This window comes from Scophthalmus maximus, chromosome 5 (genome assembly GCF_022379125.1).
Source record: "Scophthalmus maximus strain ysfricsl-2021 chromosome 5, ASM2237912v1, whole genome shotgun sequence".
Lineage (NCBI taxonomy): Eukaryota > Metazoa > Chordata > Actinopteri > Pleuronectiformes > Scophthalmidae > Scophthalmus > Scophthalmus maximus.
Window position 1 is genome coordinate 24,830,001 of NC_061519.1, and position 13,795 is coordinate 24,843,795.

At 46.3% G+C, this 13,795-nt stretch overlaps 1 protein-coding gene across 6 annotated transcripts in view; it reads left to right on the forward strand.

The window, feature by feature from the left end:
• LOC118310514 (zinc finger E-box-binding homeobox 1) overlaps positions 1 to 11,589 on the forward strand; it is a 55,159-nt gene extending 43,570 nt beyond the window's left edge. For 5 of the 6 annotated variants that reach the window (XM_035633499.2, XM_035633500.2, XM_035633501.2 and 2 more), the window contains 6 exons: positions 1 to 104; positions 545 to 747; positions 1,518 to 1,644; positions 5,003 to 6,789; positions 6,940 to 7,120; positions 7,477 to 11,589. The exon at positions 1 to 104 is cut by the window's left edge and continues 61 nt beyond it. In XM_035633499.2, the coding sequence (XP_035489392.2) occupies positions 1 to 104; positions 545 to 747; positions 1,518 to 1,644; positions 5,003 to 6,789; positions 6,940 to 7,120; positions 7,477 to 8,531 (3,457 nt within the window). In that variant the 3' untranslated portion in view covers positions 8,532 to 11,589. Of the gene's footprint in view, positions 105 to 544; positions 748 to 1,517; positions 1,645 to 3,424; positions 3,556 to 5,002; positions 6,790 to 6,939; positions 7,121 to 7,476 lie in introns of those variants that run through there. The other variant, XM_035633505.2, reaches the window with a different exon arrangement.
• The last annotated feature ends 2,206 nt before the right edge of the window (positions 11,590 to 13,795 follow it).

The window sequence follows — 13,795 nt, forward strand, 5'->3', positions numbered from 1 at the left end:
ACTGGTGGAGGAGATTCTCCAGCAGGGAGACACGGCCGTCATCTACCCTGAAGCCCCCGAGGACGAGCAGAGTCCGGTGGAGACGGTGGGCGCTGATGAGAACGGTAACGACGGATTTCCCGACTGTGCCGGATCACGTTAGTAGTTGTCAGAAGAGGAAAAGAGTGAATGTGAATGTGAAAATATATCATTTAGATGTTGTAGAGAGAAATTTGAACTCGTCATGATGGAACAGTTGTCTAGCCTTTCTTCTGCTTTTAACACCGTTGCTCAAGATGGTATTGTTGTTTCACACTTGAATATTTGACTCTGTTCTTCACTTCCTTCCACTTTTCTTCCAGTCAACAGAATAGTGGAAGGAAGTGAAAGAAACAGTGTCAGGCCCAGCCAACAAATTGAAAACAGATACTCGCGTGGATTTCAGATCGCTGTGCTATCAAATCTAGCCTCTGCTCTAGTGGCAACAAAACATAGACATTCATTATATTGTCCCGTGAAGGTCGGAGGTCTTGACCCTTGCGTGTCCGTCCGCCCGTCCCCCCAGGCACACCAGACTCCTTCTCCCAGTTGCACACGTGCCCCTATTGCTCCCGGGGCTACAAGCGCAACGCCTCGCTGAAGGAGCACATCAAGTATCGCCACGAGACCAGCGAGGACAACTACAGCTGCTCGCACTGCAGCTACACCTTCACCTACCGCTCGCAGCTGGAGAGGCACATGAGCCACCATAGGGGCAACAAGGACCAGGTGAGCGTCCGCGTCCGAGGACCAATGACCTGATGTCGTGGAGACCACGGCCTGTTTCTGGAGCACTTGTCCAGACAAAGCGAAATATAACCTGTGCGCCCCGAAAGCTCTCATTTTTATCATAAGATAAGATAAGATATTCCTTTATTCGTCCCGCAAACGGGGAAATTCAGACGTCACAGCAGCAAAGTGGACCGCAAAATATTTTCAAAAGAGCAAGCAGAAGATATGTACAAAATATAATGTTCATGTTTTATTCATCCTCAGTATCAAATTCCCTAAGCCGTGGATTTTTCCTGAGGCCATTTTGGTCCAAAGTTTTTCTAACTTTTATTTTCCAGCTTCTTATTTGACTTTTTTCAGTTTCCTTTCAATGCACATTGATTTTTTCTGCCCTACAAATTTAACATTTAGCTTCAGTCTGCAAAAGTGTCTGCAGAGATAATCAATTTTCCTTTTAAACATGTGACCTTCAGTAGAACTGAAGAAAATGTAAATGTTCAGGTTTTTTAAAAAGATCAAAGCTTTTACTCGCTGTTCTGTTCATCGAGTTCACCCGACCTCTTTTTTATTAATAATAATAATAATAATAATATATTTGATTTATAAAGCACTTTTCATGTACCCAAAGCGCTGGATATTAGCTTGATTTAATACTTCCCTCAATGAATAACAAACTGCTTGTGCCAACAACAGGATCATATGAATTCATCTGGTCACGTAGATTTTTCCTGTCATGATCTAATTTTTCTTCTCTCTGTACGTCTCAGCGTCACGTGTCCCAGCCGACGGGAGGATTAGGAGGAACGGCCGGAAACCGCAAGTTCAAGTGCACCGAGTGCTTCAAGGCCTTCAAGTACAAGCACCACCTGAAGGAGCACCTGCGCATTCACAGTGGTGAGCTGTTGTCACGGCAACCAAAACACACTCTCACAAACTCTACTCGTGTGTCCTGTGTTTATGAGCTGTAATCACCGCATTTGCGGTTCATTGTCTCACTACGATGTGAGGAATCCCTGTATGTAATTCACTAAGCATGTGAAGAAACGGTCATCTCATCTACTTACCCTAGGAAATTTGTCCTTTAAGGAGTCAAAGTATTTTAGAGGAAACTGTGGAAAAACTGAGCCAAGAGTCTTCTACCCCTCTGAAGTTGGCAGATATGTACTAGCTTTGATACTAGATTTTTTTTTTTTAAATTCAAACTTAGGTTTCAAATAAAGTTGTAATGAATGAAAGCACAATAACCTGGTCCTGAAATATAACAACAGATATATTATCGGCAGATAATTTCTATTAGACATGCATGTCCAAAAACAGGCAAAAACAAGATGGCGCCGGCCTCATGCCAAACTCAAGGCTTCAAAACAGCAGTTCATCTCGACAGGTTGCCACTGATTGGTTGTACACAACGAACGAATGGGAGCCCTCGGAGCTGTGGCCCCAAAGTATAACGTCAAAGAAATGTAGCTGCTAATTGACAGAACAACCCGTGTCGGGACTTTGTGGAACACAATGGTCCAATGCATTTGGTAATGGGGCCGTCTATGTACTGGGTTTTTGGCAAGTTTGCTTGTGGAAATATGGTGAATGTGTTTTTTGTGGTTTTGTTATGTAAGGTGAAAATTTGTACACGCTGTTTCTTTGAATTCAATGAGGGACAATGCGTTGCCACAGTTAAATCTTCATATACCATCTGCTACATTGATTGACTGTTTGAATTATTTTAGTGTTTTTCACATTTGCACGTTCATGACTGTGAACAACGAGCGACGAGCTGAGAAACGTTTATAGACCGAGTGGGCCACATTGTGAGTGAACATCTCAGAAGAGACAAACAACAGAGCGCAACATTGAGATTTCAGAAGGAAAAAAAAAACGAGAAACCCGTTCATATTCTCCCTCAGCCATAATTTCGTAACCAATGAAATGTAGAGTTACCGCGAGCGCTGAGGTCGTGAAACGCTGGTATACACGCACGTAGAAGCCACAAGTCCGTATTATATATTCTTCGTCTTTTTCCTTTTTTTGGCGGGGTGGCAACCAGCGTTATGGTGCATTACGGGTTTACCGTTCCAGTATGATCTCGGAAGGAGGAATTAGGACCTTCGATCTGGAAATGCAAATGGAACGCCCCTGCGAGAGGTGTGGAAAAATCACTACCCCGACTTCCGGGGTCTGAGTTCCACGGTAAACTGGAATGCAGCATCAGTCTTGTTAGTATGTTCTCACGTGCCCACTTCTCGCTGCACCGCATAGACACGTCGTCCTGTATTTACTGTGTCCCAACTGTGCTGTTGTACGGTCACGACTCGTCTCGTAGTTTATATCTACGAAACGCCCAATGGAGTAAAGTATTGGATTGAAATTCACTTCCTTCTTCTTCTTTTCCTTTTTTTATGGCGGTTGGCAAAACAACTTTAAGATGTGCATTAGCGCCCCCTTCTGTAATGGAGTGTGGATCAGAATGGTCTAGTCTACTGTATGAGAAAAACAAAAAAAAACAATATCAACAGCAAAAAAGAAATTCACTTCCGGAAACCGGAAGCCGTTAAAAAAAAAAAGTGGAAAATTTTCCCGCGCGCTCTGCTATGCAGCGTGCCGCTGACGCAGCCGACGTGCGTGACGTCATCGCGTCGGCGTCGCCAAGATGGCCGCGCCCGCTTCAAAACAACGCAGGGGGAGCGGAGCGCGACACTTCCGGGGAACGAGGCTGCTCGGCTCGGGCACCTGGCGGGGACAGAGACGACACATCGCCGTTAAAGTCCTGACACACGATGACACGGTGTTCTGCGCTGTACAAGTCAAGTTACACACGTTTACGTTCTCTAAATGTTCCGGTTCATCAGTTCCGGTTTGGTGTTGTTGTTGATTTTTGTCGTGCACCGCTAGAAAACGTCGCACGTGATCAGTGATCGTGTGGGAGTTGTTATTGAGGCCAAGTAGCAGATTCCTGTCGGTAACAATATGAACAGATATATAAACCTAGGAACATTATAAAACAATATGTACAGGTCGTGAAAACAGTGAGGCAGCTTTGTTGTTGTTGTTGTTGTTATTGTTATTGCAGCGTGATACTGTAAAACGTGGTGGATGTTCAAATGGAACCATATATAAATATTAGGCAGTTTTTTTTCCGTCAGTGTTCAGTTTTGTCGTGGCTCCGAGGTGGAAGCTGTTTTTGAAGGTGTTAGGAGTAATTTAGACAAAGATCCCAACATATTGGTCCATTAAAAAACTACACGGGGGACATGCTTCTGTTGGTAGTAATCACTGTATTATTATAAGATAGATAGTTACATTGTTTATCCTAAGCTGTGAAATTCCGGTGTACGTTTCACACAGCACACTTTAAAAACATACGATATCTACACAAAACAATATAAATTATACGAATTGCAAAAGAAGTATAGAGAATTAGAATAATAAAATTTAAGGAATTTACATGAAATATTAACAGTGGAAAAAGTGCAGTAGTACAATCAGTAACCAGCAGTGTGCAGAGGAACATGGTAACATGAAGGTGCAAATGTGCAACCAGCAAACACCACAGGCCGAGCAAACGGCCACGTGCAGAACAGGCACTGCTTTATTGGTTGTTATCTAATCTACGTTTGCAGCTTGTCGTCGCTTAAGTTTATTTTACACGTTTGGCTTTTATTTGTTTTGAAATTGTGTGCATGCGAACATTACAAAACTGAATAAAAGGAAGAAACAAACCACAGAAGAAACACAAAAATAAAACTATTGTCCTTCACAGGAACTATGAAATGGGAAATACAACTTTTTGTAGTAGTTGCTAGGGACATATGTTGTTACCAAAAGCAGAATCAGATTTTTTTTATTGCCAAGTTGGTTCTCACACACTGTACAATGAATTTCCTTTGGTGATATGGTGCATAACAAACATCGTAAATAGAAAAATAAGGGGGACGGATGAAGCAAATAAAAGCAAGTGCTGTAAGTGTAAAGGAAAAGATAAAGACAGGAAAAATTCAAGAGCAATAAGTGAAACAAACAGTACAATCGAAAATTTAATATATGAAAAGTAAAAAATAATTTTCAGAGAGGAATAAACTGTTTACTTTTATACCGGAGCAACAACTGACCCTATAATAGAAAAAAAAAAAACCTATAAATAAAAAAATACAAGACATTCTTAATTTTATATTTAAAGCAAAACCAGCATCATTTTAAATACAGTTGAACTTCTCTTTTAACTATTTTTCAAATTTTTTCTGTTTGCCCCTTCTAGGTGAGAAACCATATGAATGCTCGAACTGCAAGAAGCGATTCTCCCACTCGGGCTCCTACAGCTCCCACATCAGCAGTAAGAAGTGTGTGGGCGCCGCGCCCCCAAACGGCGTCGCTCGGACGGCGAACAAGTCCCCTCCGCCCACCGCCCAGACCGCACCCGTTGTAATCGCCCCGGCACGCATGATCCTCAAAGAGAAGACGGAGAGCAAGCCCCTGCAGGAGCAGCTCCCCGTCACCCAGATCAAATCTGAACCTGTGGAATACGAGTGCAAGCCTGCGATGGCGGCGCCGGCGACTTCGGCCGGCACCAACGGCGTGGTGAACAGGGGGACGGCCCAGCCGGCCGTCGTCCCGGCCACGACCCTGCCTCAGGGCGTTGCCATGGTCGTGCCCACCATGGGGCTGATGTCGCCCATCAGCATCAATCTGAACGACTTGCAGAATGTACTCAAGGTGGCGATGGACGGAAACGTGCTCAGGCAGGTGCTGGGCTCGGCCAATGGGGTGGTGACGCAAGGGAAGCAGGGGATTGTGGTGCAGCAGGCGCAGCAGCAGATCATCAGCCTGCCGGCGTTCGTGGATCACGACGGCACCACGAAGATCATCATCAACTATAGCATCAGCCCGGCGGCCGGCACCACCGCCACGACCCAACCGCTCATTGTCAAGAACAATCCCCCTCCCGCTCCCACTGTGATTAGCACCGCCGCTGCAGCCCCATCCCCCACTGACACGGATAAACCCTCGAACCCGGAGGCGGCCGACCTCTCTATCGTCAAGGCGGAGCCCGAATCGGTGCCCGTTACGGGCGAGACAGAGTCGGTCCCGCGGATGAAACAGGAAACTTTTGACAGTTCAGACACATCTCAGATGCCAAAAGCCAACAGCACCGGTACGTGTTTACTGTGCGACGACTGTCCCGACAACCTGGAGGCGTTGCACCTCCTCCAGCATCGCAAAGCGGCCAACGGGGAGGCAGTCGACTCGGCCGCCCTGGATCCCTCGTTCGCCGCGCTGCTGAGCGAGGCGGGGGTGACGCTGGAGCAGGAGCCGCCCGTGGAGGACGTTGTCTCGCTCCTCAAGAACTATTTCGCTTCGAACGCCAACCCCAGCAAGGCGGAGCTGGGGAAGATCTCGGAGGACGTCAGTATTCCCGTGGACGTGGTCAGAAAGTGGTTTGCTAAGATGAACGCTGGGAAAAAATTGGGCAGAAGCCGCAGCGACGCAAAGGCGGTTCCCAGAAGGACTCGAACCAAACATTTCAACTCGGCAGACACTTCGAACCAGAAAAGAGAGGAAGACGACGACTCCAACAAAGGTTCTGGGAGGACGTCTCCCTCAGACTGCACGTCACCGAGCATCAACGCCAGCGACCTAGTCATCGTCAAAAGCGAGCCGGAAGACCCCGAGGCGCCGGACTCCCAGGCCGAGCCCCTGGACCTCTCCCTCCCTAAGCATGTCGCGGCGGCGCTCCAGGCCAAGACGACCCGACCCCCCGCCAAGCAGCAGGAGCAGCCCCTGAACCTCACCTGCCTGCGGAAGGAGCAGCTCGACGGTCGCACCATATACGTCACCACGCCGCAGACGGGACACCCGGTCAACATCGTCACCGCCGCGCAGCTGCCCACGCTGGTGGCCATCGCCAGCCAGGGCACGGTGGGTTGTCTCAGCGCCATCAACACCACGACGAAGCGGACAATCCTCATCCCCCAGCTCACCTACACCTACGCCACGACGGGCGGCAGCGCCTCCGGAGCGAAGACGGTCGTCCTCAACGGACATACGGTTTGTGTTTCCGTTGCGTTTCTCTTCTGCTAGCGCCTCTTAGGTAACCAGTGCTCTAAAGTTTGGTAATGTACTAGAAACTTTAGTTTCATATTTGTTCCTACTTTTCACTCCCACATGATTAATGCCTTTTTGTGTGTCGCGTTACAGGAGGAGAAGCGTGTGGACAGCAGCTCCGACGGCGTGTCGGCGGTGGAGGAGCAGAACGACTCGGACTCAGCCGGGCTGATGAAGAAACGGCGGCTGGAGAACGGCGTCTACCCCTGCGACCTTTGCTCCAAGGTCTTCCAGAAGGGCAGCTCGCTGCTCAGGCACAAATACGAACACACGGGTACGTCTCTCTCACACACACACTCTCCTTATATTAACACTTATGCATTTATTTATTTGTTTGTTTGTTCCACAACATCTCTCATTCTCAGCCAAGAGCAGGTTTTAAAGTCAATTATATTTTACTCGGCAGGTTTACTGTTTCCATTTTTCCGCCACTTAACTTTTATGCGACACTCGGCCTGTAAATGCACCAGCTCACAAAACTATTTTCACATTTCATTTTTTTTAATTATCTAATTTCACTGCAGTAGAAACATTTGACGAATACTTTGAAGTACTGGCACTCATAAAAACAATATTTTGGAATTTCCCTGTACTTGCTCCTCCTCTGACTCTCTCCCGTTTCGTCTGCAGGAAAGCGTCCCCACGAGTGCAGCATCTGCAAGAAGGCCTTCAAACACAAGCACCACTTGATCGAGCACTCGCGGCTGCACTCGGGCGAGAAACCGTACCAGTGCGACAAGTGCGGCAAGCGCTTCTCCCACTCGGGCTCTTACTCGCAGCACATGAACCACCGCTACTCCTACTGTAAGAGGGGGGACCGCTCGAGCCCCGTCTCGCTGCTGGGGCTACGCCAGGCCCAGATGGAGCTCGGCAGCCCCGGCACGGGGCCGCAGTCCGACAGCCGCACCACCACCCCGCCCTCCCAACTGGACTCGGACGAGCGGGAGAGCGGGGAGGAGGACGACGAGGCCATGTGCATGGACGACATCCGGGTCGTGCAAGTGGACGACGGCGAGTGCGAGATCTACGAGGGTAACTTTGACGACGACGGCGACGACGACGGCGACGACGACGGCGACGACGACGACGACGATGAGGAGGAGGAGGTGACGACAGAGGAGGAGACGGGGATAGAGAAAGTGGAGAGGGAGTTTGCGTGCGACGTGGTGGAGATCGAGCTGGGGGAGGATCACATGGCGGAGGGAGAGGCGGACGGAAGAACCGAGGAGAAGCAGGAAGCAGGGGGTGTGGAAACAGCGGAAATAAAAGCGGCAGGTGTGAAAACTCCAGGTGTGGAAACAGAAGAAATGGAAACTCCAGGTGTGGAAACAGAAGAAATGGAAACTCCAGGTGTGGAAGCTGCAAGTGTGGAAACTGCCGGTGTGGAAACTCCAGGTGTGGAAACTCCAGGTGTGGAAGCTGCCGGTGTGGAAGCTGCAAGTGTGGAAGCTGCAAGTGTGGAAGCTGCAAGTGTGGAAGCTGCAGGTGTGGAAGCTGCAGGTGTGGAAGCTGCAGGTGTGGAAGCTGCAAGTGTGGAAGCTGCAGGTGTGGAAGCTGCAGGTTTGGAAGCTGCAGGTGTGGAAGCGGTGGAAATGGAAGACTGTGAAGCAGAAACGGACAAAAGCATCAGGGAGGAGTCTGCCGGCACCAAACCCACGGAGGAAGTGGAGACCAACGCCAAATAAAGTAAAAAAAAACGGAAGGAAGGAGAAATCTCTTCAGGACAGTTCGAATGTGTTTGATCATCGAAGTCGGAGTTGTTGAGACAAAGCCGCATCTTTGCCGTTAGAAGGAAGTCGCGGCGGTTGCCTGATTTTTATTAACGGTCCACCACTGTGTACAAAACAACCCAGGTGTGCCTGAACTTGAAAAAAAGAAAAGAAGAAAAAAAACTGTGACATTTTTTTTCTTCCTCTTGTGAAAAGTTAAACTTATCAGTGTTAAAATTGTTTATAGAAGTACAGAATTTTAAAGCATAACTTTCACCCATGGACTTGTTAGACTTGTTACTGAAAACATCCCAGGTGGTTTCGTCCGTTTGTCTGTTTTTATTTGGGCAGTGTTACTAATCTTGTTCTCGTTGGACACATTTCAACCTGTAAAGATGAGAGAGATTTCTATACCTTTTTATTGCCAATGAAGTTTCCTAAAAAAAAAAATTTAAAAAATCAGTATTTTATTGAGTTCGACGAACAAAAAAACCTCTGCACTACAGTATTCCTGGTTTTACCTATGGATACATGCCTCATGCATCGTATGCCCGTCAGTGTTATATATGTGCGCTGGCTAGTGTCCGTCTTTTGCTAGCTGGCGTTGCGTTTTGTGTTTCAGTTTTGACTGTTAGCCTTAAGGAAAACAAAAAGTATTCTTGGGGAGGGGAGGGAGGGGTGGGAAGGAGAACGTGGCGGCGGCTGTGCGCCATTACCAAATTTGTCCAATCAGGGAAGGTAGAGGCAAAACCTCAAAAGCCAGCATCACACACACACACACACCTGTGTGTTTTCGCAAAAAAAAACAAAAACTGGGCGCAGACCCGGACGGGTGTGCAGACCCCACCCGTCCGGCTGCAGGTTCCAGAACACGTGAAACCCCCTTTTTTTAAACCAAGCGTCTCCAAATTTTGGCTTCAGTTCTCAAGTCAGTGTTTCAGTGTTATTAGCTCATATATGATGAAGTCATAACTGTACGTGAAGGGGCGGGGCTCGTTCCCCATCCACGCCCACCGCCCCGCCCCGCCCCCCCCGATGCCTCCAGCCTTATGCAAAGACCCGTGTGCTGTTAAAAGTGCCATTGAACAGTGTTATCGTCTCGTCTCCACACGTGTAGCCAGTGTTATGTTCCCCCGGTGTTACTCAGCAAAGACCCCGTGTCGACTAATGTTTGTTGACCTCGCACAGAACAGCAGATTTTTTTTAGGTCACGGTTCATTTAAAGAAGTTTCCTGTGAAATTGAATGCAAATGCTTTTCTTTTCCTTTTTGTTTTGAGGCCTTGAACACTATGAGCAGAAAGTTGGGACACAGTTTTTTATGGCGGCAAGAAAGTAATTTTTTTTATTTTCGCTTAATCTGCCTGTTATTTTTTTTTTCTTCATTACCAACTAATAGTTTTGTTTACAAACTGTGAGAAAATAGTTTATTGAAAAAAAAATGCACATTATTTTTATTATTATCTTCAAATGTCTATTTTTCTTCTTTCAGACCGACAGTCCACAACCCAAAGATATTCACTTTACTATGAAATATGAACAGAAAGACGTCAGCTCGGAGAAGATGGAGTCAACCATCGGTCAGTTTAATTGATTAATCCGCCAACGGTCAGTTATTGAAACTAGTTTTTCCACAAAAGCAGAAGTTACAAACGATTAATCATTGATCAAAATAGCTCCAGATAATGTTGTTTTCTTTGACAGTCAAATTATTCGTACCGTTATCAAATGATTTTCTGTTTGTTAAAAGTCTGTAGTTTCCCAACGGAAACAAAAAAATCTCAATTCAAAACTTTCAGTTCAAAAGTGAAAAAGTTCTGTAGCAGAAAAATGTGGGAACTGTTGGAAACATGAAATCAGAAACAGTCACAAAATAACACGGTTCGTTTTTTTAAAGCGAGTTCATAAGTTGGACGTTACGTCACAAGGCAAAAAGTTTCGAAGATGTTTACACACGTGCGTAAAAAAACAGACGATGCTCTGTTGATGCAGATTGAAAAAGCGTTGGAAGCGAGAAACGTGCCGCTGCGTCGTGCAGGGAGTTTAAATAAAGAGAGTCAATAATCACATTTCAGACGTGCACTTGTTTTTAGCAGAGTAAGAAAAGAAGTGGTCGGAAGCTGTGCCGCACTTCAGGTAACGAACGTCAGTGAATGTGTTCTCCGTCAAATGTTTTCAGTTGCTTTTACCGAACAGTGTTTTTTTCATAATTTTAATTTTTTGGTCTGTGTTTCCTCCTGTATGTTTCCTTTCCTTTCTTTCTCCCCAACAATGGCAGTATTAGAACCCTTTTCACAGATTTAGAAGGAAAAAAAGAAGAAATGTACCTGTTTTAGTTTTTAGCGGACTTTTTTATATTTATGTCTTATTTTTATATTTTCTTTTATGGGTTATTTATTACACATTGTAGTGTACATTACTGTAGTTTGAATTGATACAATAATATATTTTAGTATGAAAAATAATCTCACGACAAACTTAAAAAAAAACTAAAAAAAATCCCAAAATGTGGTTCTGGGAGACGAAGTTTGTTTTAACAAAAAAAAAAGCATTTTAAAAAAAGTATTAAAAATGTAAAAAAAAAACAAAAAAAACATGTATTCTGTACACATGACTTCTGTTTTAAGCTAAAGATGAAAAAAAAAAAGAAGACAGGAATGAAATTGAGAACTAGAAACTGTTACATGTGCATCCGCTCTGTGCGTCGTTATGAAGCTACTGAATTCTGAACCTCTGATTTTAAAAGCATGAGTCGTCGCCGTGTTAATGAAGGATCTTCGCTATGAAGACGTTGCTCCTCACTTTTTTTCCCTTCTGTTTTTTCTCCTCGAAGCCAAATTTAGAATCATCCCGCCGCCACCGTGTTTTTCTGTTCTGTGCCAACTCGCCCCATCGTACTGTCGCAGGCCGCATATCGTCTGTCCTCTGCGCGCCCCTTTGTAAATCCACTGTCTTTTCTTTTTGTTTTTGTATTGTTTGTACTTTAGTTTTGCTCCATTTTTATGACTCCCCATCACAATAAAATGTAAGAAAGCTTTTCTGACTCGCCCGTGTCTTTGACTCCTCAACTTGCTGATTGGTCCGTCTGCCCGGGCAGATTGTTGACACTTGTTTGGTAGAAAAAAATGAGAGGAAACTCTGGAAGAGAAACAAGATGAGGATGCAGGTGAACCTACAGAGAAGACAAAAACAAATGGCAATAGTAGAATATGGAAAAGTAAAATCCCCATCAATTTTGCCATTTTAGATTTCACTTTAAATGGACATTTGTCCACGTAAGAACATGTTTTTAGGGATTTGACAAATGTGTTAAAAGTCAGAATCTGACATCTCCCAGCAAGGAGGTTATGTTTTCACCGCGGCCCATGTGTCCGTCGCTTTGTCTGAAAGCCGAAGAACGGACCTCCAGGAAAACTTGGCGCAAGGATGAGAGTGGATGAAGTCGCCAGGAAACGAACTGGTCCAACTAGATTCTGTCTTGGGGCAGGACACAGTAAGATATGAAGCCACAGACGTGAGACGCGACTCGCCTTTAAAGATATGGCCTGATGCATAGAAGCAAAAAAGAACCACACATTTTGTCCCAATTAAAATCCTGGTGCAGTAAAACATTTAAAAAGATGGCGGCCACTTGACCTCGATTTATATTTCATCTGGTAGGCGTCAGCTATGTAAAAAAAAAATCATTTTTTAAAAAGCCAATAACGAAGCTTTGAAAGATCATTTTTCAAAATGCATTTTAATCGTGATGTTTCAACAAAACCTGAAATACTTGCATCTTGTCCTGAAGTACTTCACTACTACTCAAGTACCATCAGAGTCAAATCAACATCAAGACTCCTTCGTCTTTAAAACGTCCCCCGGGACGACATCGGCTCCAGCTTCATCTTCTCACGCAGCGGCGGAGGTCGAGTGCCGTCGGTCGCCACACAAGCAGCTTCTCTCAGCAAGAAGTCAAACGGAGCTTCGCGATAAAGACTCGCCACCAGGCGGCGCTAGAAGACCACGCGACAGGCACCAGAGCCTGCAGGGGAGAGAGTGTGCTGGGAGCAGGAACCATCACGACCTGATAATCGAGTGGCGATGATTCATTGGAGCCGCCGTCTCCTGGAACTGCACCCAAATATAAATGTGTGAAATCGAACACAGCCGCCTTCCTTTTTCTTTTCCTCCTCTCCTCTTCCCCGCCGCAAACGACAGATCCGCTGCACGGCCCACTTCAGCATGCGACGTCATTACGTGCAATCAGAGGAAGACTCAGTGACAGTGGGCAGCTGCTGGTGGTCTATGAGGAGACGGAGCACACAGAGAATAAAGTCGCCTGTCATCATCGGGCTTGAGTTTTCCCCGTGCTGATCAAGAGAGAGAGCAGGTTTCTTCAAGTGGCAGGTTCTGGAAAAAATGAACTTCTGATGCACTTTTACCCAAAAGAGAAGGGAAGAAAAAACGACGCCGCAATAAAAGCCGAGATTTGTAGTGAGAGTGGTTTTAATGGACTGACTGAATATTCATAATGCAGCTGGAGGCTTATTTCTCTGTGGACCGTGTGTGTGTGTGTGTGTGTGTGCGTGTGCGTGTGTGTGCGTGTGTGTGTGTGTGTGTGCGTGTGGTTTGAGACAGGAGGGGAGGATGTGCAATAAATCACGACTGATGGGAAAAGGAGGTGGACAAATGTGATCACTTACAAAAATAGGAAACAAAAGAGGGCGGGAGCAGAGTTTGGTGTTTGTGCAAAAAAATCGACTCTTCCGTCCGCCATTGACGCCCCGGAACACCATGTAGTCTTCTCAGCACTGAAGGGGTGTGTGTGTGTGTGTGTGTGTGTGTGTGTGTGTGTGTGTGTGTGTGTGTGTGTGTGCGTGCGCAGAGGGATTTGAAACGGTCCGCCGTTCAAACGATTCAACACGTGAAAGAGGAAACCGCTCAGCCACCGTCACGACACTCTCCTCTGTACCGAGTGGATTCCGGAGACTTGTGAGTGGGACAACAGTCGCGCCGTGCAGCTGCAGGTTCCTCGGCTGAGCGACGAAAATCTCACAGATGAAGTGAAGCAGATGGTCCGACGCGTGTCGCCCGGAGACTGGGATTGTTCACCTTCAGCAGCGACAACAACATTCAGCTCATCTACAAACCAAACGAGTGTGTGTGTGTGTGTGTGTGTGTGTGTGTGTGTGTGTGTGTGTGTGTGTGTGTGTTTGTGTGTGTGTGTGTGTGTGTGTATGTGTGTGTGTGTGTGTGTGTG